Here is a 27,176-nt window from a genome sequence, read left to right as displayed (position 1 = left end):
TCACACAGGTGGCTTTGGTACTTCTACCACCAAGACTGGTGGGTCCAGGCCCCTCCATTTTCAAGTTCTCCACCAACATGTCACCTTTGGGTTTCAGTCTGTTGATGATCATGGCCTGGATCCATCATTTCATTAAGGAGTGCAAACTTATTTTCTAATCTCTCTCACTCCCTTTTCATTTACTACCTGGATTTCCTAAAAAGAACTTCCCGTTCTCAACCATTTTCTGAGTCTGAAATAGAGTTCGTTCAAGAAGGGCAGGAGCGAGTGCTTAAACGCTTTTCTTTTAAACACTTCAGAATGAATGAGTAAGCTGGTGCCCCTGCCATCGGCAAAAGTGGCCAATTATTGGGTGTTATAAATTCAACGATATGCAAAATATATATAATTCATATTTCCCGATCAATGGTAGTCATTGTTCCTGTTGGGGCTGTTTCACCTCTATAATCTTGAGTTGCTTTTTATAGAAAAGTTTAAGATAAAGTTCTGGTTTTTTTTAAAGGAAAGATTTAAAGGCCCCAGGTCACAGAGGGCTTGGGTGGGGAGGGCGGCGGGGAGATCGGTAACCTGCCAGTTGTCCCGCGCTCCCGCCAGGTCGTCCGCAGGTCCCGCGTCCGGGGGCGGGGCAAGGCGTAGGCAGGGCCGTCGCGCCTTTGCGCGCGGGGCGGGGCAGGTGGCGCGGCGGCGGCGGCGCGCGGGCAGAGGTGAGGCGCGCGGCCCCCTAGCGCGCCAACGCGATCCCCGCCGGAGCCGCGGCGTCCCACCGTGCGGCCCTCATCCTTCTTCCTGACCCGACATCCCGCCGGCTCCAGGATGGGCGCGCGCGCTTCGGGAGGACCCCGGGCCCGGACAGGGTTCCTGCTGCTGCTGCTTCTGCTCGGGCTGGTGGCCCCGGGCGCGCAGGGGGCGCGGAGCCGCGGCGGCACCGAGAAGAACAGCTACCGCCGCACGGTCAACACCTTCTCGCAGAGCGTCAGCAGCCTGTTCGGCGAGGACAACGTGCGCGCCGCTCAGAAGGTGGGCGCTGGGCCCGCGCCCGCGGTCACCTTGCCTCGGCCGCCGCGCACCTGGCGCCCAGGGCCCTCCTGGGCCGTGCGCGGCCTCCGGGGCTGCAGGCCGGCCGGGGCTCAGAAAGAGGGAGGCCCGGGTCTGGGGCGGGGGGTCCGGGCCTGCAGCCTGTGGCCCGAGCCGGGCCAGGCCAGCGTCGTGTCTGGGGGCGAGTTCCGGCTCAGGTCTAGTGCGCAGGGCCTCGGCGCGCCCTGTGTTCCATGCGGTACTTCTCCTTGAACCTTGCTCCCGGGGGCACTCGGTCCGGGCCTGCCCTCGGCAATTCTGACGCCGCCGCGCCTCTCATTCATTCATTCAACACGTTTGAATGAGCGCCTACTGTGAGCCAGGCACCGTGGCGGCTGCCCAGAGGGCGCCCTGCTCGCCGGCGCCCTCTCCCCACGCTGCTGCGCTCTCCCCAGCAACCCCGAATTTCCTGTAGCCTTAACGCCGACCCACTTCCCCTGAGCACCTTAGGCCCTCCTCCTTCTGCTTTGAAGATATTTAGGCTTTTTATTACTTTACTGTTATTTTTTTAAGAATGAGAGTAATGCAGTCTGCTCCGTTGCTTTGGCAACCTGGCACAGTAACCCTTTTAAGCACCTACTGTGTTCTGGGCCTTTCACTTAAAGCGTTTTATTTACTTTGGAGCTGTTGAGGAGCCCCTGGCCCCTGGGGATGGTGTTGAGCGCTCCGGAGAAGCCCTTTCTCTCCCTGCTCTGCCCTCGGCAGCTGGGTGAGCCACTGTGGGTTAAAAAGTCCACCGAGCAAGGGGAAGTGAATAAGGGGGACTGTTGAATGTGGTCAGGCGGTTCCTGGAGTACAGCCCATACTGTTCCTTCTCTTAAGCGCTTTGCTCTGCACCAGCCCTGGGCTTTTGGAGTGGAGAAAAGTTCCACCTCTGACTGGATGGCTTCAGGCAAGTGGCTTCACTTTTTTGAGGCTCAGTCTCTTTATTCCTTCAATGGGGATAGTAATCATATCCTCTTGTAATTATGAATTGTAGGTCCCTTCTTGGCCCAGAGTCATGGCTGAATCAGTGTCAGATACTGTTGTTAGTTATATCCTGGCCAAGGCTCAAATCTCAATTGCTTAGCCCTGCTGGCAGTGCTTTCAGGTTTTTAAAAAATGCTTTCTGCTGCTTGAGATGAAGGGGAAAGAAAACATTAAACCCCAAATCAGACTGACTGAACATTCTAATTGGATGAGATGAAATATAGGTTAATTTGTTAGGAAAGCTGTTAACTTCTGAGCGTCCTCTCCTGTGGGTGTTCTGAGAGGCTGTAAAGGTTGTGGGTAATGGGGCGGGGGAATATCTCTTTGTAGCTGGCTACAGAGGGAGAGCATAGAATAACTGAGTGCAGAGAAGTGGCCTCCAGACTGCCTGAGTATGCAGGGTGAATCTGCACCTCCCTCCTGCTGTGTCCCTTAGCCATTTGAAGGCAGAAATCATTTGTTTTACAGCAAAAAGACCTTCCCTTGTGGCTCAGCTGGTAAAGAATCCACCTGCAATATGGGAGACCTGGGTTCGATCCCTGGGTTTGGAAGATCCCCTGGAGAAGGGAAAGGCTACCTACTCCAGTATTCTGGTCTGGAGATCCCATGGACTTCCATGGGGTCACAAAGAGTTGGACATGGCTAAGCTACCTTCACTCGCTCACAGCAAAAAGAAGTCTGGCCTTTTTGGGGGAGGGTTAAGCACAAGCCACCATGTCTAGGCTGATTATTCTATCTGGGAATCTGAGATTCATAGACATGAAATACAAAGTAGATATTTAGGGGTTCAGATGTGGGTTGATATCAATAAGACAGCTGTATTCTAGCAAAGTATCTGAGAATCTTGAAATCAGAATTCCTTTTGAGGTAAACCAAGGTTTGTGCTTTCAATAGAGATGACCATAATACTAACTGCTGCTAAGTCACTTTAGTCCTGTCCGACTCTGTGTGACCCCATAGACGGCAGCCCACCAGGCTCCCCTGTCCCTGGGATTCTCCAGGCAAGAACACTGGAGTGGGTCGCCATTTCCTTCTCCAGTGCACGAAAGTGAAAAGTGAAAGTGAAGTCTCTCAGTTGTATCCAACTGTTAGTGACCCTATGGACTGCAGCCTACCAGGCTCCTCCATCCATGGGATTTTCCAGGTGGTAAAGAACCCATCTGCTAATGCAGGAGACATGAGAGACATGGGTTCGATTCCTGTGTCAGGAAGATCTGGAGAAGGTAATGGCAACCCACTCTAGTATTCTTGCCTGGAGAATTCCATGGACAGAGGAGCCTGGCGGACTACAGTCCATGGGGTCGCGTAGAATCAGAGACGACTGACGCAACTTAGCACGCACATTTGTTTAAAATACACCTCCTTTTTTCTGGCCAAGCATCATGAGGGATCTTAGTTCTCCAACCAGAGATCAAACCCATGCCCCCTGCAGTGGAAGTGCAGAGTTTTAACCACTGAACCGCTGGGGAAATCCATGCCTTTTTTTTTTAAGATCTAATTGGCTTTAATCAGCAATTTGTGAATTGGGCGACATCCTTTCTAGCATATAAGTGCTCCCTGTTCTAAGTTCTTTTATAAATAGAATAACTCACTTCATCCTTAGAACAGGCCTATAAGGTTGGTACTGTTAATATTTCCATTTTACAGATAGGGAAACTGAGGCACAGAGTGGTAAAGTGACTGGCTTCAGTGCAGCCTGGGTGGCAGAGCCAGGATTTGAATCCAGGCACCGTGGGGCTTCCCAGGGGGTGCAGTGGTAAACAATCCACCTGTCAATGGAGGAGATGCAGGTTCGATCCCTGGGTGAGGAAGATCCCCTGGAGTAGGAAATGGCAACCCACTCGAGTATTCTTGCCCGGAGAATCCCATGGAAAGAGGAACCTGGAGGGCTCCAAAGAGTTGGACACGACGGAGTATGCACGCATACATGTACACAGTAGGTCTGGAGTCCACGCTGGTACCTTCACTGGTCTTTTGGTGTCACGACCCTCCCTGAGCCCCTCAATCAGTGCAGCATCCAAAATGAGGCTCCCTGACATTTCCTGTGGAGTGTAGCTTAGGCCAGCCAGGCTTAGGGAAATTGCTCTGTTAATTATAATTAAAGGAAAACTGAATCTGCTAGCAACTATAGTTTTCAACAAGCCAGACCTTCTTAGTGGGTTGTAAAGTTTGAGGGTATTTAATGAAACACTCTATGTTCTATCTAGGAATTGTCTAAAATTAACCCCAGCCCTTCTGGTTCAGAGCCTAGGCCTTGCTCTCCCACAGACTTGGGTTCAAATCCCAGCTCTGCTTCTTACTAGCTCTGTGACCTTGGGCCGGTTGCTTGACCTCTGTGTGTCTCCTTTGTGCAAAGGAGATAAATTGGCAGGTTGAATGTGACTAGTCATGGTGTACAATACCAGGCACTGAATAAGTATTTAGTAAAATGGTAGAAGATATAAGAAGGATTCATCTGGTGTGTGTAGTATAAAGATGTACCCTCATTTAACCAACTCCTCCTGATGGTCCATGTTTTGTTAGTTTCCGATTGGATTGGATTGGCCACTCCAATCCTGGCTGCAGTAAAGGTTTTTCTATCTAAATTTTTGGGAGTGCGCATATACAAGTTCATCTGTAAATTGTCAGAAATTCAATTGCTGAGCCAGAGGGTCTGTGTATTAAAAAAATTTTAATTGAAACATAATTAGTGCACTTTTCTGTGTTAAGTATACAGTGAAATGAATTGTCATATACCAAACATGCCCATGTGACCCACACGTCGCACTGGAAGTATAGGGGTCCAATCCCCTAGCCCCAAGATAACCTCTCTCCTAACTCTGACAACATAAACTAGCTTTGTCTGCCGTGTCCTTTATGCACAGTTCCAGTTCATATACATTTTGAGTACTGAGAGACGTTACTGAAATGTTTACCAGTTATACCAGTTTCCATTCCTGTCATACATGTGAGGGCTGCTTTCCAACACCTCTCTAACGAAGTGTCAGTAAACTATTTGGTTTTATTATTTTACTGTGAGATAGATGATCTTTTCACTTTTTCGGAATCCAGTGGCATCTTTACTGGGAACTGATTTTTGTTTTCTTTTGCCTAATACTGAAACTGTTAGTCTTTTTCTTTTTAAGAGGCTGGCATTTTTTTTTTGCTTTGTAAGAAAATATTTTGAGCAGAATAACTTTGACACTTTCCAGTCTTCCCCCCCGCCCACCAACATTTTAACAGGTTTATTGAGGTGTCATCGACATAGACTACACACATTTAAAGTGGGACAAAAGTGTACGCGTTGGTAAATTTTGACATATGGATACACCCCTGAAAACATCACCATCATCAAAATAATGTTGTCTGACTTTTTCTTTGAAAAGCTGGAAGAATTGAATAAGTTAACAGTGAGACATTCTACCTGGGATAACCATATTCTCCCCAAACTGTTTCTTTTTCTCTACAAACACACACACATACACTTTTTTTTTTGGAAAGTAAATTGTGGACATGATGATATTTTCTCCTCAGTTCAGTTCAGTTCAGTCACTCAGTCGTGTCCAGCTCTTTGCAACCCCATGAATCGCAGCACGCCAGGCCTCCCTGCCTATCACCAACTCCCGGAGTTCACTCAAACTCACGTCCATCGAGTGAGTCGGTGATGCCATCCAGCCATCTCATCCTCTGTTGTCCCCTTTTCCTCCTGCCCCCAATCCCTCCCAGCATCAGAGTCTTTTCCAATGAGTCAACTCTTTGCATGAGGTGGCCAAAGTACTGGAGTTTGAACTTTAGCATCATTCCTTCCAATGAACACCCAGGGCTGATCTCCTTTGGAATGGACTGGTTGGATCTCCTTGCAGTCCAGGGGACTCTCAAAGAGTCTTCTCCAACACCACAGTTCAAAAGCATCAATTCTTGGGCACTCAGCTTTCTTCACAGTCCAACTCTCACATCCATACATGACCACTGGAAAACCATAGCCTTGACTAGACAGACCTTTGTTGGCAAAGTAATGTCTCTGCTTTTCAATATGGTATCTAGGTTGGTCATAACTTTTCTTCCAAGGAGTAAGCATCTTTTAATTTCATGGCTGCAGTCACCGTCTGCAGTGATCAGAACCTAATACCATGGCCCCTTCACCCCAAAACTTAAATTTAGTTCAATAACATTTTGTAATATACAGCCCATATTCACATTTCCTTTATAGCTTAAAAAAAAATACAGCACCCAATCAACAGCTCATTGCAATTGGTTTTAATGCCTCTTTAGTTCCTTTTAATCTATCAAAGTCCCTTTACCCTTTTGGGAATGGGAGTCAGGGGTGCTTTTATGACATTGATGTTTATGTCTTCTTTTTCTTAACAGCTTTATTGAGCTATAATTCAGATACTATACAATTCATTCACTGAAAGTTCAGTGGCTTTTATTATACTCAGCGGGGTTGTACATCACCACATTCTGTACATTTTACCACATTTCTGTACATCACCACAATCAGTTTTGAACATTTTCATCACTCCTCCCCGCCTTAAAGAAACCCTAAATTTCTTAGTGGTCACCCCATCTCCCCCAATCCCTGGCAGCCCATAATCTTCTTTGTTCTTATGGATTTGCGTATGTATTCTGGACATTTCCTGTAAATGGAGTCAGCCAGTAGGTGGTCTTTTGCATCTTGCTTCTTTCACGCAACATCTTGTTTTCAAGGTTCATCCATTTTGAAGCTTTTGTCAGTATTTCATTCCTTCTTAGGGTTTTCCTTTGATCCATTTATCAGTTAATGGTCATTTGGGTTGTTTCCACTTGTTGGCTACTATGAATAGTGCTGCTCTGAACATTCATGTGCAGGTTTTTCCAGGAATATATGTTTATTTTGGAGTATGTACCTAGGCATGGAATTTCTGGGCTTCTCTGGTGGCTCAGACGGTAAAGAATCTGCCTGCAATGCGGGAGACCTGGGTTCCATCCCTGGGTTGGGAAGATCCCCTGGAGGAGGGCGTGGCAACCCACTCCAGTATTCTTGCCTGGAGAATTCCATGGACAGTCCATGGGGTCGCAAAGAGTTGGGCAGCTGAGTGAGTAAGCACACGGCACAGCATATGGCAGCTCTGACATCTCAAGGAGTTTCTGTTCAGACCATTTGACGTTCCTATCAGCAGTATATAAGGATTCCAGTTTCTCCTCATCTGCGCCAACATAAGTTCTTGTCTTCCCCACCACCCCTTGGATATATTTAATTCAATTTATTTTTAATTGAAATATAGTTGATTTACAATATTATACTAGATTCAGGTGTACAACCCAATGATTCAGTATCTTTGGACTATACACCGTTTATAGCTATTATAATAGGATATCAGCTATATTCCCTGTGCTAGGCAGTATATCCTTGTGACTTACTTTATACATAGTAGTTGTATCTCTTAGACCTCTACCCCTATCTTGTCCATCCCCCTTCTTCCCTTTCCCTGCTGGTAACCGCTAGTTTGTTCTCTGTATCTGTGAGTCTGCCTCTTTTTCGTTATATTCATTACCTTGTTATATTTTTTAGATTCCCCACAAAGTGTTATCATACAGTAGTTGTCTTTCTCTTTGACCTTGCCTCACAGCGTGTCAGGTCCTAGTTCCCCAACCAGGACCTGCACCCCGTGCAGTGGAAGCTCAGAGTTGTAACCACTGAACCACCAGGGACGTCTCATTATTTGTCTTTCTCTGTCTGACTTATTTCACTAAGCAGAGTACCCTCCAGGTCCATCCAGGTTGTTGCAAATGGCGAAATTTCATTCTTTTTTATGACTGATTAGTATTCTGGTTTATGTGTGTGTATGTATATCACATCTTTCTCCATTCACCTGTTGACGTAGGTTACACTTTTTGAGTGTAACCATTCTAGTAGGACTGACATGGTTTCTCCCCGTGGTTTATCTTACTTTTTGGCCTCAGCATATATCACATGGTACCTCAGTTACCCAGCCAGGGATCGAACCCTTGCCTCCTGCATTGGAAGCATGGAGTCTTAACCACCAGACCACCAGAAAAGTCCCTCTCTCTGTGGTTTTGACACCCAGTTGGTTTTTCAGTTGTCCCATGATGCATCTAATCTGTTTCCCCAGGGTTAGATTGAGGACCTAGCATTCCAGTAAGAATTCTACCTGAGGGCCTTGTGTCTTTAAGAGGGCAGCATGTCAGGACATATGGTGTCATTTAGTCCCATTGCTTTGACCCACCCTCCCAGAGGTGCCTTTTCCCCTTTGTAATTCACTCCTGATCCTCATGTGTGTTCCAGCACTTCAGTTCCCATTAACTTTGTCTTACTTCCTGTTTCTCAGATCCTTAGGCAACCTCTAAACTGCTCCTTTGCTGCTTTTCTTATGAAAATGCTTGGGCGCCAGTTTAAATATGCTTGGGGGTAATGGGGGTGAGGAGAGTTTAGGACGCCCTCCAGATTTAGGACGGGGTGATGAAATGCTGAGCTGGAGTAATTGTGTCTTCTCCCTTGGACTGGCCACAGCCGCGGGCCTCCTGAGTTGGCTCACTTGAATCTTTTTCATTTTATCTGTTCATCCTGAATATTGCCCAGGAGACACAAAGGGAGAAAGAATTGTATGATGAACCCCTGTACCCTTCACCCAGTTTTGACATTCTTGTTGTATCTCTTCCCCCATCAAAAAAATGTTTGAAGCCTGGCATAGTGTTTTAAAACTAATCCAAGACATATTGGTTCACTTTTGAATATTTCAGTCTCTGTCTTTAACAGATAAACATTTTGCAAAAATGTTCTCCACAATACCATCATCACAGCTCCTGACAATTTTTTAATAACCATCCCAAGTCCATTTTCCTATTTCCCTGACCAACTCAAAACATCTTTATGCAAAAGTGCTTCATTTGAATTGGGATCCAGTTTCCTGACCAGGGATTGAACCTGGGCCACCACGGTGAAAGTCCGAATCCTAACCACTAGACCACCAGGGAATGCCCAAGCTTGGTTTGGTTTGTTTAATTCTATTATTAAATTTTTGAATTGAGGTAGAGTTGATGTACAGTAGTATATGATTATACAGTGCTGTTCGCGGTATACAACATTCACACTTTTTATAGGTTATACTTCATTTATAGTTACTATAAAATTTTGGCTATATTTTATAGGTTGTAGAAAAAACATACAACCTGTGCCGTTGGTTTGGCTTTTCACCTATTTCTGTGAACTGCTTCAGGCTCTGGGCTTCACTGAACCTCACCTTAGTCTGCAGGGCTCCCATGAGGAAGGGCCACAGTCTGGCTGGCTCACCCAGAAATACCGTCTGGAAGTTCTGGAAGCTGGAAACCTGAAATCAAGGTGTAAACCAGGCTGCTGCTTTCTGAGGCCTCTTGCTCACGGATGGCTGTCTTCTCCCTGTGTCCTCACGTGATCTTTTCTCTGTGCATGTCTGTGTCCCCATTTTCTTTTTTTCTTTTTCCTTTCAACAATTTTTTTTATTGGAGTATGGTTGGTTTACAATGTTGGGTTAGTTTCAGGTGTACAGCAGAGATTCAGTTAAACATGGGCATGGTGGTGCCTGACTCTTTGCAGCCCCTTGGACTGTAGCTCACCAGGCTCCTTCGTCCATGGGATTTCCTGGGCAAGAAGACTGGAGTGGGTTCATTTTCTTTCTTTTAAAAAAAATTTTTTTTCCCATCAAATGCAGTGTTAACCTTTTTTTTGCCACGCTGCTCAGCATGCGGGATCCTAGTTCTCTGACCAGGACTGAACCTGCGCCTGTAGCACTGACCACACCGAGTTCTAACCACTGGGGGACCTGTGGGGAAGCCCCCCATCTCTTCTTGTAGGGCCCCCAGTCCTGTTGGATCCAGGTCCTCCACATTGGCCTCAGTTCACCTTCACTGAGATGTGGAGGAACACAGTGCTGCCCACAGCATCCCCTCAGGGCTCCTGTGTCTTCACACAGACAGGGAGCCAAGGACTAACTTGCTGGAGCAGAAGCCACAGTGAGCGGTGCCAGCCCCAGGGGGCAGAGTGTTCCCACCCACCCGGTCCAAAAGGCCCCCGATGAGCCTTTCCATGTATCACCCTTTCCTGCCCTGGCTGGTCCCCAAGGTGGGCCTCACCTTTCCTCTGAGCACAGCCAGGTCCTATTTGGGCCTGTGGGTTTCCCAACACCTGCCCAAAGACAGTTGTTTGGTGGGAAGGAGATGACTCCCTTTGGAAAGAGGACTGGACCTCCAACCTTACTGGGTGCGCTGGGTTGCCACCCAGCTGTCCTCAGATCTGACACAGGCAACCTAAGGGGTCCCCACATCGTTTTTTGTTTTTTTTTTAAATTTAATATTTATTTATTGGGCTGCACTGAGTCTTAGTTGTGGCATGTGGGATCTTTAGTCGCAGCATTCAAACTCAGTTACGGCATCTGGGATCTAGTTCCCTGACCAGGGAGTGAACCCGAGCCCCATTGCATTGGGAGCATGGACCCTTACCCACTGGTGGACAGGGAAGTTCCCTAATGTCCATTCTTCCTCAGTCCCATTTTACAGCTGAGAAACTAAGGCACAGAGAAGGTCAGCGGCAGCAGAAGCTGTAATGTCCCTTCTTCCCAAAATAGCTACTTTTTCACACCCTTTCTAGGGGAGCTGGTACCCTCGAAAGGCCTGCTAATTTTTTTCCCAGGTGCCTCAGGGAGTCCTTTCCCTTTTCCTCCACTTGAACAAAATGTAAAAATTGCTACCTATGGACAAATGGGCACAAATTGTGATGCTTTTAAAGAATAACGAGAGGAGGAACAAAGCGTGGAGAACCCTGGAAGGGAGTGCTATTTGGCAAGAAAGAGGAATTAAGTACTGATTCACGCAGCCACATGGGTGAAGCCAGACATTATTATTTTGAGTGCAAGAAGCCAGGCACAAAAGGTCACGGATTGCCTGATTTCATTTGTACAGAAAGTCCAGGAAAGGCAAAACCGTGGAGACGGGAAGAAGATTAGTGGTTGCCTAGGCTGAGAGGGAGAAGGCACTGGCAACCCACTCTGGTACTCTTGCCTGGAAACTCCCATGGACAGAGGAGCCTGGTAGGCTGCAGTCCATGGGGTCGCTAAGAGTCGGACATGACTGAGCGATTTCACTTTCACTTTTCACTTTTCACTTTCATGCATTGGGGAAGGAAATGGCAACCCACTCCAGTGTTCTTGCCTGGAGAATCCCAGGGATGGGGGAGCCTGGTGGGCTGCCATCTATGGGTTGCACAGAGTGGGACACAACTGATGTGACTTAGCAGCAGCAGGCTGAGGGGAGGAGGGAATGAGGAGCCGCTGCAGATGGGGACAAGACTCCTTTTGGGGAGATGAAGATGTTCTAAAATTCAATTATGGGGGATTTTTTAAAAAAAAACAACAACACTGAATCATGCATTTTAAAGACGAGAACCTTATAGTATGTAAATGATACATCAGTGAAACTAACAAAAAAAAGAATTATAACTAAATGGACACCAGTGTGTCTTCTCTCCAGGGGATGGTACATTCTCCAAAATGCCCCCACCCACGTACCCCTATCCAAGAGAGGTCCAGGGACCCTTTCTTCTCCCTGACATAAATACTTCCTTCTGTCATTCCCACATGATTTTTTTTTAATGTCAACTGTTCCATTATTATTATTTTTTACTCTTTCAGTTAAAAAATTTTTCTTTTAAAATAGAGGTATAGTTGAGGACTTCCCTGGTGCTCCAGTGGTTAAGAATCCACCTGCCAATGCAGAGGACATGGGTTCCACCCCTGGTCCAATAAGATTCCACATGCCACAGGGCAACTAAGCTTGAGTGCTACAACAAAGATGAAATGCAGCCAATAAATAAAGGAAGTATAGTTGATTTGCAGTGTTAGGCTAGTATCCTTCTGGTTTTCAAATAGCAACTTATTAAGGAATAATTCATATATTAATACTATACAGTCCTTCCATTTAAAGTGTATAATTTAGTAGGTGGGGGGTGGGGTCATTTCCTTTTTATCTTTTGGTCACACTGCAGGGCAGGCAGGATCCTAGTTCCCTGACCAGGAATCAAACCCTGGCCCCCCTGCATTGGCAGCTCAGAGTCGTCTTATCTGCTGGACCACCAGGAAGTCCCTGTCTGTGCCATTCTTCACCTGGGCATATAAGGGAAGATCCATAAGCGAGTGGTAACAGTGCTGTCTCTGGAAGGGGATTCAGGTTGTAGGAAGTGAGACTTTATACCATATCGCTATACCATGCTGCTATACCATGTGTATAGCATATCGCTTAAAGTGATATGAAGCTGCACCTTGTGTTCATACTGGGAGAGCTACTGCAGCCCTCCAAGGCCCCTGGGTCCTTAAAACTGGGATGGAGGTGCGTCTCTGTCGTTTGCACGTGCCCGAGATGTGACGATGGGACTCAACTGTGAGAACCGCCGTTCTCGCCCTTTAGAGTTGCTCCCATGCAGCAGCACCCGGCCTCTGGGTGAAATAGGTTGGTTGCAACACCTTCACCATTTAGAAATGAGAATTCAGGCAGGGACTTTGACAAGAGTCAGCAGAGGGCTCTGGGAGTAATCAGAAGTGTAGTGAGCACTTTTGCAGAGGGCTTCTGGCTTCTCCGATGGATCCCTCCACCTGTAGAAAGAAGACCTTTTTTTTTTTTTTTTTGAATATTTATAATTTTTGGCTATGCTGGGTCTTTGTTGCTGCAGGCAGCTCTTCTGTAGTTTCGAGAGCTGGGGCTACTCTAGCTGCAGTGTGCAGGCTTCTCATTGCAGTGGCTTCTCTTTTTGCAGAGTACGGGCTCTAGGGCTCATGGGCTTCAGTTGTTGTGGCACACCAGCTTTGTTGCCCCACAGCATGTGGGATCTTCCCAGACCAGGGATCGAACCCATGTCCCCTGCATTGGCAGGTGGGTTCTCAACCACTGGATCACCAGGGAAGTCCAGGAGGGAGATTTGACCATATTCACTTGGTTCTTGGCGCCCCAAGCTAGTCCTATGCTCCATTAATCCACAGGGCGATTTGGCCAAGCCCTGGGGTTGGCCTTTTTCACCAGCTGGCTGAGTTTTCTCATTCAACTGTAAACTTGGCCAGACTAGGAAGAAGGAAGCTGTGGCCGAGTTGGTAATGACTTTTCTCTCATTTCTTCAGTTCCTGACAAGGCTAACCGAGAGGTTCGTGCTGGGAGTGGACATGTTTGTGGAAACCGTGTGGAAAGTTTGGGCAGAGCTCTTGGAAGTTCTTGGACTCGACGGTAGGTGTTGGGGGGCATTCATTTGAAGGCAGTGTTTCATTCTGGTGCTTCTCAAATTATGGGAGTGGTATCCAGGGTGGGTGGTACAGGAGAAGACTACAGGGGTGGAGGGGATACAAAAGAACCTATTTTATTATCGTAGTTATGTTTGTAAGTAGCTGGGATTCCCAGATGCTACTTAGAAGGTGTAGGTGGGTATTGCCAACTTGTCTGTCCCTAGACTTGCCTGTTGGCTCAGATGGTAAAGAATCCGCCTACAATGCAGGAGACCTGGCTTCAATCCCTGGGTCGGGAAGATCCCCTGGAGAAGGGGATGACAACCCACTCCAGTAATCTTGCCTGGAGAATCCCATGGACAGAGGAACCTGGTGTGCTACAGTCCATGGGATTGCCAAGAGTCAGACACGACTGTCACTCAGGCAAACCTTGGGGACTGGAGGTGGAGTCTCTGTGTGGTCGGGGTCCGTAACAAACTGCTCCAGTTACTCAGACAGGAAGCGATTTAATACAGAGAATGAGGTGCTCACAGAATCATTGGAAGGAGCAATGTGTGATTCCCAGGAAGTCAATGTGCTGGTCCAGGAATCAGGAGGCAGCTGCTGGAACCCTTTGAGTTCAAGCTCATGGCCCTGGTCCAGGCTGCTGCCTCTTTCCAGGAAGCCTGCAGCAATCTGTGTCAGGGTCACCAAGACCACCCCCCGCCCCCAGGTCCCATGCATCTCTAGAAGGACTCCCAGGACCCAGCATTTGTTGGTACGCTCAGCTGTGATGGTTACAGGGAAGGACACAGCACTCAGCAAAGGGAAAGACATGTGGGGTGAAGTCTGGGGAACCAGGCACAAGCTCCCAGAGCCCTCTCCAGGATGGGGGTGGGAGTGTCACACAGGACACGCTTTGTTCCCCATGTGAGGTGTCCTCAACCAGGGACATCCAGTCGAGACTCAGCACCCAGGGTATTTATTGAGGGGCTGGTCATGTAGGTACCCTCTGCCTCATACCTTCTAAATTCCAGACTCCTAGAAGGAAAGCATATATCAGCGTGAACCACATTGTTTGCAAAACCTCCAGGCCCAGATTGAACTCAGTTCTGACCCTGCCTCCCTGGAGGTAGCATCTGATCCTACGGGTCAAAGGCTTAGTCCCACAGTTGCCCCCACTTCAGACACTCGTCCAGGTTGTCGCCAGTGCTTCCGACCGGCTGGCATAGATCAAGAGTACCAATGGCCCGTCCCCGCCTTGGGTTCAAGTAACTTGCTCGAGCTGCTTGTGGAACCCTGGAAACCTGTTTACTCAGTAGATAACTTTTTTAATGATAGGATGTAATCCAGGAACAGCCAGGTGAAGGCGATGCATGGGGCAGGGTTTCTGGGCAGGACTCGGAGCTTCCATGGTCCGAGTTCTGTTGACTCATTGGCCACTGGTGATCGATTCAACCTTCACCTCCTCCCAAGAGGTCAGGAGGGTCAATCGAAAGGCTCAACCCTCTAATAACCAAGTTGGTTCCCTTGGCAACCAGCCTACATTTTTAGAGGCTTTTCAGAACCACCTGATTAACAAACACAGGTATGTGTGAAAGGGGCTGTGAATTATCAAGACACCTTTACTGCTCTTATCACTTAGGAAATTGCAAGGGTTTTAGGAGCCTGTGCCAGAAATGGGGATGGAGGCCACTTATTTCTTATGCATCCCAATCTCACACTCCAGAAATCCAAGTTCCCAGATGCTGGCCAAGGGCCCAACTTGCAAACCTTTCTGGAAAGTGGCCTTAGGCCTGCTGGCTGAGCGCTTTCCTGCTTATCTCCTAACAAGATCCCTTTCAACAAATCAGCTAGAGTGATTTTTTTTTTTTTTTTACTACTTTTTTGGTTAGTGATTTTAAAAAAACAAAATGTAAAAGTCAGATTAAGTCACTCTCGTTAAAACTGCCCAGTGATTTCCTGATGCACTTTCAAGTGACAAAGTTCACACCAAGGATGCTGCCTAGCCCCTGGACATACCCAGCTTGACGCCTTCCAGTCTCTGTGTTTCCTGCTGGGGACGATCTTCCCAGCCCTTTGCCTGCTCCCGTCTTTCCCATGCTTGGTTCTCTGGTAAATGGCACCTCTTCCAAGCAGCCCCTCCTAACCACCTTGTGTGAGGAACCTCATGCTCAGTTCTCACACTCACATTCTTCCACCTCCTATCCTCCTCCCACGTGTGTGTGTTTGTTACTCATCTCCCCTCTGAGATCCGTGAGCAAGGTCTTGTGTGCCTTCTCCAGGCTGCAACCTTGGCCCCGGCTCTGCCCCTGGTACAAAAAGGCCCATTGTCAGTAAGAGTTGGAGGCCTGTTGGCCCCACTGCTTCATTCTTTGGTGAATTGAGTTGTGTCCCTCTCCAAAAGTGCCCCTCAAGACCCCCACACCTGTGAATGTGAACTTACTGGGGAATGAAGTCTCTGCATATGTAATCAAGCTGAGGTGAGGTCATCCTAGGTTAGCGTGGGCCTTCAATCCAACGTCTGGTGTCCTTATAAGAAGATGAAGGGACTTCCTTGGTGGTCCAATGGATGAGACTCCGAGCTCCCAATGCAGGGGTCCCTGGTTTGATCCCTGGTCAGGGAACTGGATCCCACATGCTGAATCTAAAGATCACGCATGTCCCAATGAAGATCAAAGATCCCGTATGCTGCAACTGAGACCTGACGCAGCCAAATAATAAATAAAAATAAATATTTTTTAAAAAGAGGGAAATTTGGACAGGGACACAGACACAGAGATGATGGCCATGTGAATGTGAAAACGGAGACAGAGAAGGAGGGGTGCAGTCCATGAGCCAGGGACCAGCTGGAGCGACTTGAGCCAGAAGGGGCAGGGAGAGAGCCTCCCCTGGAGCTTTAGCTGGGGTGCAGCCCCACCCACACCTTGACTTCAGAATTCTGGCCCCCAGAACAGTGAGGCTCCATTCCTGTTGCTTGAAGCCACCACTTCTGGTCATTTGTTACAGAAGCCCGAGGAGACCAATATACTCTCTGAGTTCCACGCACCGTCTCTTTGAATCCACCTACCACCCCCAACCCTCTCCATTGGCCCTGACATTCCCACCTTACAGATCAGAGACCGAGGCCTTGGAGTTGAGCTGGCTGCTGGCCCAAACCCATACCCTGGTACGCGCCCACTGTCATCCCCTCCGTCCCTGGGAACCCATCCTCCAGCTTTGAACCACCGAATTCAGTCTCTGAGAGGCCTTAGGCAGAGAATCAGAGGCAGCAGCATCGCCATTTGAGAGGCTGCTGTGCAGCTCCAAGCCCCCTGGGGCTACGAGGGCCCCTCCTGGGACTCCGGCTGAGTCAACACGGAACCTGGCTCCTGCAATTGAGTGCAATCCCGATTGGAATCCATTTTCACCGCCTGCCCAGATCATTAAATTCTTGGTATTTCCATCCCTGACCAATGAGCCCTGGAGAAACAAACCTGACTGCAAGAAATTGCACTCGGCTTGAAATGAAAGACTGGAGTCAAGTAAGCCTCCTGGTCGGGGAACTAGATCCCACATGGTAAAACTAAAGATCCCGCATGCTGCAGTGAAGATCAAAGATCAAAGAGTTCTTCCACAGCCAAGAGGCCCTGAATACTCATGTTCATGAGAAGGGTGGCTGGCACATTCGGAGGTGAAAGAACTCACTTCTGTGTTGTCGTATTTTTCCCCTTGATGTGTTAAGTTTCAAAGCATCTGAAGACCTCTGGAGTCTGTGTCTTACCCTGAGATGTTTGAAGGTGCAAAAGGTTTTGCAGGAAACTGGACTCCAGAGTTGGATTTTCTGGTACAGAATGCATCCATGAGCACAATCCTTTAATTGCCTGCTTCAGAATGTTTCAAGGTACTGGTTAAAATGGAGAGTCCTTAGCCTGGAGTGGTTCCGTAGAAATAGAATGCCAGCCACATATGTGACGTTAAACGTTCTAATTGCCATGTTAAAAAGGTAAAAAGAAACCAGTGGAATGAATAAGGTGTTTTAGTTAACCCAACAGATTAAAAATATTGCCATCTTGGTACTTCTCTTGAACCTCCACGCTTCCACTGGAGGGAGTGTGGGTTTGATACAAGCCACCAGCACAGCCACAAGAAAAAAAGAATGTCATCTCATCTTGGAATCAATAGGAAATTATTAATGAGGTGTCTTACATTTTGGGGCACACTAATGTCTTGGAAATCTAGTCTGTATTTGGCCCAGCACATCTCAATTCACACTTGCCATGTTTCCCGGGCTCGGTGTCCACCATAATGACAGCACGGTTAGCTCCACCCTTGATCTCCTGGCTGAAGGCACTTTTCTGGGAAATAGCATCCAGAGTCAGAAGGAAGGATTTCAGTCTCCCATCTTCAAGTTGTTGACTTTCTCTGAAGCCTTGGAGCCCTTGTGACATTGTGACAAAACGGGGGAAGTAGGGATTCCTCTTGGAGGCTGCCTCAGGACAGGGCAGGGACTGGGTGGCTCTGTCAGCCAGACTCTACCTTGGAATACCGGCTCCACTGTGCCCTAGGCGTGCGACTGAAAAAGGTTCCTGGACCAAATTCCAAAGTGTGTGTGTGTGTGTGTGTGTATGTGTGTGTAGGCTTCCCCCCACCAGCTAGCAATGTGCAGATACCATGCGGTGACAGAGAATTCAACTCAGTTCTGACACTGTCTATCTAGAGGCAGAATCAGACTCCACAGGCAAAGGGCTCAGTCCCACAAGACCACCCTCCACTTTGGATGCCCAGCATGAGTCCAGGTCATCACCCGTGCTTCTGAGCAACCGGCTGCAAACTAGCAGTTCCCATGACCTCCTTCTTCTGCTCAGTTAATTTGCTAGAGCAGGGACTTCCTTGGTGGTCCAGAGGCTAAGAGTCTGCACTTTCTCTGCAGGGGGCAAGGGTTCAATCCCTGGTCAGGGAACTAGATCCCACATGCTGCAACTAAGAGTTTGCCTGCCACAACTAAAGATTTTGCCTTCTTCAATGAAAATCGGAGATTCCCTGTGCCATAGCTAAGACCCGGTGCAGCCAAATAAGTAAATAAAAATATATTTTTAAGAAACATGGAGCTTAAAACAGTATAGTATTGGCATAAAAACAGATACATAGACCTGTGGAGCTGAGAAATAAAGTCATGCACATACGGTTAGCTGGTATTTGACAAAGCCAAGCATGCTTAACGGAGGAAAGACAATCTCTTCAATAAGTTGTGCTGGGAAAACATTCACATGTAAGAGAATGGAATTAGATCTCTGTTTCACACCACTCATAAAAATTAACTCGAAACGGATTAAAGACTTAAATGTGAGACCAGAAACCATAAAACTCCTGGAAGAAAACAAGCAGTCAGCTCTTTGACCTTGTCCTTGGCAGTGATTTTCTGGATTTGACACCAAAAGCAAAAATAAACAAGTGGGACTACATCAAGTAGAGAGTTTCTGCACATCCAAAGAAACGATCGACAAAATGAACTTACAGAATGGAAAAATATTTGCAAACGTATCTGTTAAGGAGTTTATATCCAAAATAGATAAAGAACTCACACTACTCAATAGCAAAAAAAAAAAAAAGAGAAAAAAAAAATGGACAAAAAGGAATTCCCGGATGGTCTAGCGGTTAGGACTCTGAGCTTTCACTGCTGAGGGTGCAGGTTCAATCCTTGATCAGGGAACGGAGATCTCATGTGCTACATGGTGCAGCCAGGAAAAGAAAAGGGTGGGGGGATGACAGTGGGCCTGGATAAACATTGTTTCCCAAAAAAGGAAACATATGAATATGAATGTTTTCATATTTATTTAAAAAAAGGAAACATATTCCTTCAATATGAATGGTCAACAGGTACATGAAAAGGTACTGTATTACCAGTAATTCAGCATTGCTAGTCATTAGGGAAATGCAAATCAAAACCACAGTGAAATGTTAATTTGGTTACTAGAATGACTGTTACCAAAAAGATAAGAGAGAACAAATGTTGCTGAGGATGTGGAGAAGTTGGAACGCTTGGGCACTGTTGGTGGGAATGTAAATTAGTCCACCACTGTGGAAAACAGTATGGAGGTTCCTCTTAAAAGCAGAGAACTTCCCTGCTGGTGCAGTGGATAAGAATCTGCCTGCCAGTGCAGGGGACACAGGTTCCATCCCTGGTCCGAAAAGATTCCACATGCCTTGGAGCAACTAAGCCAGTGGGCCACAACTACCAAAGCCCACATGCCCTGTAGCCTGTGCTCTGCAACAAGAGAAGGCACCACGATGAAAAGCCCGCACGCTGCAGCCCAAGAGGAGTCCCCGCTCGCCACAACCAAAGAAAGCCTGCATGCAGCATCCAAGATCCAGCACAGCCAAAAATAAATCAGTAAAATTAAAAAAAAAATTAACAGTAGAACTACCATACGATCCAGCAGTTCTACTTCTGGGAATATATCTGAAGGAAACAAAAACACTACATCAAAGAAATAACTACGCCATCACTGCCAGCCCCCACCCCCACCCTGTCCCTGGCCATGTGCATTGCAGCATTACTTAGAATAGCTAGGGCATGGAATCAACCTAAGTGTTCACTGACAGGTAAATGGATAAAGAAATTTTGGTGTGTCTATATATGATGGAGTATTCTTCAGCCATAAAACAGGAAATCCTACCATTTGCAACCACATGGATGGACCTTGAGGGCATTAAGCTAAGTGAAATAAGTCAGAGAAAAGCAGATACTGTATAATCTCACTTATATATAGAATCTTAAAAAAAAAAAAAAAAAGACTCATAAGTTGAGAGATCAGATTTATGGTTGCCAGAGACAGTGAATGGAAAATAGGGGAATTGGAGGAAGATGGTAAAGAGGTACAAACTGCGGTTATAGGATAAATGAATCCTGGGGGTGTAATGTGCAGCATGATGACTGTATTTAACCCTGCTGTGCAGTATAGTTGAAAGTTATTAGAGTTAGGAGATCCTCAAAGTTCTCGGGAAAAGGAAAACTTTTTTTTCTGTCTGTGAGATGATGGACATTTTTTTGTTTTGCTTATGTATTTTTAATTGCAACACATTTGCTTTACACTATTGTGGAGATGATGGATATTAACAAAACTGATTTTGATCGTTTCACAATATAAGTCAAGTCATTCTGTATACTGTGAACTTAAATAGTGCTGTATGTCAGTTATGTCTCAATAAACATGGGAGAGAAAGTTGCATGCTGAAGTATGATGTGTGCCTCTTTCAAATGGTTTGGTTAAAAAAAAGGGGGGATTATGTGACTAGAGATGGAGCAAAATGTTAAACGTTAAACCTAGATGATTTCGATAGGAGTATTTATATTATCATCCTTTTAACTTTTCTGTTTGAAAATTTTCTTAAGTCGGGCACACAGAAGATGCACGTTCTTCATTTCACTCAATTCTTAAGATGGAACTTCATGTGTGGGTACCAGTTACGATTAGGTTTGGCTGTGAGTAACAGAGACCCCCAAATTACAGCAGCTTATACAAGATGGAAGCTTATATTTCTCTTATGTGAAAAGTTCACAGGTAGGTGGCTAGGCAGGTAGGTGGCTTTGCAGCACATTCTCCTCAGGTCCGAGGCCCCTTCCATCTTATTGCTCCCCAATAGGTGACTTCCCTTCCCTCATGACCCAAGACAGCTGCTCCTATACCAGCCATCGCATCCACATTCCAGCAGGCAGAAGAAGAAGAGGTAAAGGGCCTATTACTACTACTTTTAGGAAGCCATCCCAAAACATTTCTGCCCACCTCTCCTTGACCAAAACTTAGTTATGTAGCTAGCTTCAAGGGAGGCTGGGAAACACCCTTCTCCTAGGCAGCTGTGCACCCAGCCTAATGCTGGGTATGGAAGACAGGAAGGAAGGCAGCTGAAGGCCAGTGTGCAGGCTCTGCCCTACCTGAAAGGTGTTTTAAACCCATGATAGAACAGTGTTGCCCTGTCTTCTCCCAGGGTTCTATACCCAGGCAGCCAGCTTTAGTTTCTCAGGGTGTGGAAGAGGCCCAGCCAGTGAGCTGAGCCACCCAGCCCAGCTCGCAGAGAAGCCCCGTGACTCCCTGTAACTGGCCGCTGTCCCTCTGTTCTGTCCTGCAGTCTCGAACCTGTCCCAGTACTTCAACCCCAGCTCGGTGGCCAGCAGCCCCGCCCGGGCCCTCCTGCTGGTGGGCGTTGTTCTCCTGGCCTACTGGTTCCTGTCTCTGACCCTGGGCTTCACCTTCAGCGCCCTGCACGTGGTGTTTGGCCGCTTCTTCTGGGTGGTGCGGGTCATTCTGTTCTCCATGTCCTGCGTGTACATCCTGCACAAGTACGAGGGCGAGCCTGAGAATGCTGTGCTGCCCCTGTGTTTCGTGGTGGCCATCTACTTCATGACCGGTCCCATGGGCTTCTACTGGCGAGGCGGCCCCAGTGGCCCCAGCGTGGAGGAGAAGCTGGAACAACTGGAGAACCAGGTCAGACTGCTCAACATCCGCCTCACCCGTGTGCTGGAGAGTCTTGACCGCCCCAACAGCAAGTGACAACCAGCCAGCCGGCCGGCTCCCCCTCCACCAGCGCCCTCTCTCCGGAAACAAAAAAGAAGAAGAAAAAAAAGAACGCCAAACCCCAAACAATCTTAATAAACATGCCTGAGCAAGAGAGGGGCGCTTTGTGAGGGTGTTTCCGGCCACGTGTCAACTCTTAGGACATCTTCTGGGAGGAATTGACAAGATCGTTGTTGTAGGACTACCCGCCAAGTGTCATTAGTGGAAAAAAATATTTTTTAAACAAAGGATATAACCATATTAGCTGTACAGTAAGAGAAGTTTATCTGTGCATAGAGCATAAAGTTAATTTTTTCAAGCATTTAAATACATCTTTTGTAAGGTTTTTTAATAAAGGCAGATTGAGTTGAGTTTATTAAAACTTTACACAGAGGGGAAGAAATTGCTAATTCGACCTTTTGGGAATGTTTCAAGGCAGGTGTTTGCTTTTGCAGCACAGGGATTGGTGGGTGAGGTCTGTGTGCGTTCTTTTCATGTTCCAAAGCTGTGACCTTCATTTCATGTTGTTTTTGGTTGATGTTGATTTGATGAATCGTGTCGCTTCTGAATGTGGACTCTTGGGTTTCAAGGTTGAAACTCAATGTCTTTGAGATCCTAGATGATTCAACCAAGCCCCCATCAATCAGATTTCTGAATGAAGAAGTCATTATTTGTAGAAAACCTAAGATTCCCTCTCCTTTCTGTACTTTGATGTATTTTAACCTCCACATTTTCTAAAGGAAAATTCAAGAACCAGACAAAGAAATATCATTGGAGTTTGATACCAAGAACTGCCTGAGTGAGCATCGAAGCTCATTCAGGTATCTAATTTGAGTCCTAATTTTACCATTGGCCAGCTAGGGGGATATAGGAAAGCTACACTCTCCAGGGTTTTTTGTATACTTATTTCATTTTGGTTTTTGGTTGACTCAGGACCTTAGAAGGAAAATCAACCATAGCAGCTAATAACCTTTCAAGTCTGTTGCTGCTTATAAAGCATTCTCAGGAACAATAAGCAGAAACCCACAAGACTTGGAGAAGATACGATTTATTCTATCTGAAATTTTTACAATATATGTGTTAGGTGCTTTTGGTTTGAATCTGTGGTGGCTTCATTTTAGGTGGTCTCTAGTGGTGAAGAGAACTACATGGGGGGCAGACAGCTGTGGGGGTCCTGAACAAAGGGGGCTTTGCAAGGCTTGGATCAGGCGCTAGTGGAGATGCCCCTTTCTGGGTACCAAACAAGCACAGGAAATCAAGGAAAGGATGACCCAGGTTTTGCTACTAGGCTTCATGACTGTCTCCATCGGCCTTCCTTGCTCACCGAGTATCCTGGCAGCCCTCTCACAGAGCCTCTGTACACAGGTTTTCAGAGACCCCTGTCAGATAGGGTAGAACCAAGACTTTCTGGTCCAGGTATCCTTTCAGGGAAAACTCAGCCACCTGCCAACTCTTCCTGTGCTGCTTTATTTGAGGTTGCAAGTACCTGGAAAAGAGAAGCAGATGTTTTTCAAGAATGTTTATGAAACTTCTGTTTTTAAGGTGCATATTAACGGGACCCAAACTCTCTTGCATTTGCAGCTCACTTCTTGAAATTATGTACATGTCCTCTAGAATTTGCTTGGGCAAATCTTTATCCATGGGCGTTGGAATACCCTTTGTTTCTGCATTGAAGCCGTTCCAGTTTTGTCAATGGCACCCCACTCCAGTACTCTTGCCTGGAAAATCCCATGGACAGAGGAGTCTGGTGGGCTGTAGTCCATGGGGTTGCTAAGAGTCGGACACGACTGAGCGACTTCACTTTGACTTTTCAGTTTCATGCATTGGAGAAGGAAATGGCAACCCACTCCAGTACTCTTGCCTGGAGAATCCCATGGACGCAGGAGCCTGGTGGGCTGCCATCTATGGGGTCGCACAGAGTTGGACACGACTGAAGCGACTTAGCAGCAGCAGCAGCAGGTACTTAGAGACAGATCTGTTTTCACACAGGGTATAGAGAACTCCAGGGAGGTTGTGTTTGCCTTCTTTCCCCTTGTGCATTTGGCTTCTATGTTTCTGGCATGTTTGGGTGTTTGCTTTGCTCATGTTAGGCAGTGGGATAATTGACATTCTCTGCACAAAGATTTTAAGTTTTAAATTACTGTGTGGGTACAACATCCACCCTTCTCTCGCCCACTCTCACACCTGGAAACCTGATGGAACTGTGCTGTCTTGAGACCCTGGCAGAAAAATAATTTTAACTTCTAGTAAATTGAGGAAGGCTCACATATCTGAGTACTGGTAGACTGAGGCCTCATCATCAACTGGAAATTATTGTTAAGAATATATACACCTTGGGATTTCCCTGTGGCCCAGGGGTTAAGAATCTGCCTGGCAATGCAAGGACATGGGTTCAATTGCTGGTCCAGGAAGATTCCACATGCTGTGAGGCGACTAAGCCCATGTGCCACAATTAAGACCCAATGCAACCAAATATGTGAATAAATAAATACTAAAAATAATATGCACCTTGTTTTCTGGATTGGCTAAGTGTAGGCTATGAAGCCAGTTGAACAATCTGATACATCCAAATGAAAGATGTCTTTATTTTTAACAAAAGTTAATTAGTTCCTTAAGAGTGTCTCTTCAGGGTAGAATAGTCCTTGAAATTCTGATGAAAGTCACGGAGGTTTGATATGCGTAACTCCTGTCTTTTAATGCGTAAATTCGACTTTTGCTTGGACGTCCTCTTATCCTCAGATAGTTTGGATTTTTTTTTTTCTTCTTTCCATGGAAGCTTGTAGGATAATTGACCTCCCCCAGGACCCCTCATCTCCTTTTCTCTCTCTTTTTGTACATGAGAAATGTATTTTTGTATCATATCTCATACCTTGAGGAGAATTTTTTTTATATCTTCAGGGCTGTAGAATATATTAGTGTAACATCATTCGATGTGATATGAAAACATCCTGACGAAAACTACTGTGAATCTCTCTTATAGTTAAAACTCATTTTTTTAGATATCTTCAAGTTCATCAGTGTTAATTTCCCAATGCTTCAATATCGCAGTAAATACCAAGAGCAGAAAAGAGCCCAGAAAAGAAAAAGAATCTGTTATCTCCACCTTGCTGGATTTCCGTGGATATTTTGGGATCAATGTTTGGAGCAATCTCTTCCTTGACATCCTGGCAAAGATGCTTTTGTGGCACATCAGCCTTTCATATTTTCCATTTTTGTATTTTCCAATACCAATCAGCATTACTTGCCTTCTGGGGTTTTTTTGGTTTGCTTGCTTTTTTTTTTTTTCCCCAACCCCATATCATTTCTTGTAGCAAAATGCAACAACAGAATTTCCTGAAAGCTGGCCTTGTGAATTATGCCAGGGTCTTTAATTTATGAAGGGGACCGAGTGACATCATGGAGAGAGGTTAGTGCCTTTGAAAGAGATTTTAAATACCCATAGTTGCCCAGAGACAACAGGCACACCATGCCTCTCAAGACCACAGGGAGCCTGTCACACATGGGCTCAAGAAGCAGACAGGAGAGCAGGATCTGTGCCCTGCTGACTGGCAGGGGGTAGCTAGTTGGAGACATTGCCTGTTGGCACTAAGGGTGAACATGCAGGGTGGCGTCAGTACTTGGGAGGGTTGTGAAAGGACTTTAGTACACCCACCCACCAGGGCTGGCTTGTGGGGAAGATGTAAACCACTTTGGTGGTGTTTCAGTAGCCTTCTAGAGAGGTTAGGAATATGACATCAGACGTCCAGTGCAGAATCTAAAGCATGGACAAGACACCTTCTCACTATCGGGAATCCTGCTTTATTTCATCCTCTTGCTTCCTGCTACATTTTGTTTTTCCTTTTTTTTTTTTTTTTCCAGCTGCACTGCATAGCTCATGGGACCTTAGTTTCCCACTCAGGGATGGAACTTGGGTCCTCTGCAGTGAAAGCATGGCATCCTAACCACTGGACTGCCAAAGAAGTCCCTCTGCTACTTCTTAAGATGCTTTTGAGGAAGGCTATCTGCCTTATAGGCTGATATCCGATCACTTCTCCCGATGGGTTTTTAATTGACTGACTGAACCAAAAAGCCAGCTCTTGCCATCACTTCTCGGCCTTTTGGCTAAGATCAAGTGTAGTATGGGGGCTTCCCTAGTGGCTTAGTGGTAAAGAATCCTCTTGCCGGTGCAGGAGATGCAAGAATTGCAGGTTTGATCCCTGGTTCAGCAAGATCCCCTGGAGTAGGAAATGGCAACCCACTCCAATATTCTTGCCTGGAAAATCCCACGGACAGAGAAGCCTGGTAGGCTACAGTCCATGCGGTCACAAAGGGGATGCAACTGAGCACACACACAGCCATCATCTAGCTCACTTGAACAGGCATTTCTGGGGACTTCCCTGGCAGTCCAGTGGTTGAGACTCCATGCTTCCAATGCAGGGGACATGGGTTCAATCCCTGATGGGGGAAATAGCATGGCCAAAAAAATAGAAGGAATTTCCAAGACCTAAAGGTGTCACCCGCCTCCCCCAGCTTTTTTTGGATAATATATCACTATTCTGCAACATTTTTATTTATGGCCATTTGAGTACTTCAACCTTTGCTCCTTATTGTGAATAATAGAAGCATATACTTTTGCAGAATCTAACACAGTAGCCTTCAAATTAGACTTGGACAACCATCAATGTGATAAATAGGATCTGGAATAAACAAAGCTTGTCCAGTCTATTGAAATCTGCACTCTGCTCTTCACTGATTCCTTGATAAGTAGGAGATACACCAGGACCAGTATTTCCCTGGTGGTGGTATGAAAACCTGATTGCCCTTTGCACCATCTACTGAAAATCTGTGGCAGCTAGTGGTGATATCAACCATATGTTCTAATGTCTTTTTGCAGATTTAAAGATTTTATTGTAGTGTCAATTTAATATCCGCATGTGTGTTAACTCTTTGAATACTGTAATTGATTTCTTTGTGATGGTGGTGGTGATTAGCGCTCACTTAAAATCCAGCTTAGCACTTATTTCCCTCTTCTCAACTGGAAATTATATTTGTGAGGTATGGTACCCATGATCCATAGTGTATTCATGAGTCAACTTCACATTTCGTGTATCTGGTTATACATTTTACATGGCATTTAATTTGATACTCTGAATCCATCTGATTTTAATATAGTGGTGTGTGCGTGTGCCTATGTGGCGTGTGCTCACTTTAGTTTCATGAGCTTGGGAAACTGATTCTACAAATATCATAAATAAGCATAAATGTATAACGCTTATTTTTTTGGCAAAGCAATCCGTACATTTCTCTTATTTATTAAATCACTGGCTTTGGTGTTACGTAGAGATATTTGTAGACCAATTTCAAAACAGAATTAAAATATTGTGAAAATTACATCTTAATAAATGTTTATTGTAATTTTGGTGTA

At 46.2% G+C, this 27,176-nt stretch overlaps 1 protein-coding gene across 2 annotated transcripts; it reads left to right on the top strand.

Annotated features, from left to right (window-relative positions):
- Positions 1-444: 444 nt before the first annotated feature.
- Positions 445-27,176, top strand: BRI3BP (BRI3 binding protein). 2 transcript variants are annotated; one of them, XM_061384540.1, is made up of 4 exons: positions 445-1,017; positions 13,161-13,263; positions 20,865-20,948; positions 21,348-27,176. In XM_061384540.1, the coding sequence occupies exons 1-4, from the start codon at positions 814-816 to the stop codon at positions 21,767-21,769; spliced, it is 813 nt and encodes a 270-aa protein (XP_061240524.1). In that variant the 5' UTR covers positions 445-813; the 3' UTR covers positions 21,770-27,176. The 2 variants fall into 2 exon arrangements, with proteins under 2 accessions (XP_061240524.1, XP_061240525.1); XM_061384541.1 differs by lacking the exon at positions 20,865-20,948 and having other exon boundaries at positions 449-1,017.

Source organism: Bos javanicus, chromosome 17 (assembly GCF_032452875.1).
Source record: "Bos javanicus breed banteng chromosome 17, ARS-OSU_banteng_1.0, whole genome shotgun sequence".
NCBI classification, from domain to species: domain Eukaryota; kingdom Metazoa; phylum Chordata; class Mammalia; order Artiodactyla; family Bovidae; genus Bos; species Bos javanicus.
Note: the sequence above shows the minus strand (reverse complement) of the source record. Positions and strands in the feature narration are given on the sequence as shown.

Excerpts from the sequence above, each read along its gene's own strand:
- BRI3BP (XM_061384540.1), top strand. The coding sequence starts at position 814 with ATGGGCGCGCGCGCTTCGGGAGGACCCCGGGCCCGGACAGGGTTCCTG. Across the intron at positions 1,018-13,160 it reads ACGTGCGCGCCGCTCAGAAG|TTCCTGACAAGGCTAACCGA; the intron begins GTGGGCGCTGGG and ends TCATTTCTTCAG. Across the intron at positions 13,264-20,864 it reads GGAAGTTCTTGGACTCGACG|GTGACTTCCCTTCCCTCATG; the intron begins GTAGGTGTTGGG and ends GCTCCCCAATAG.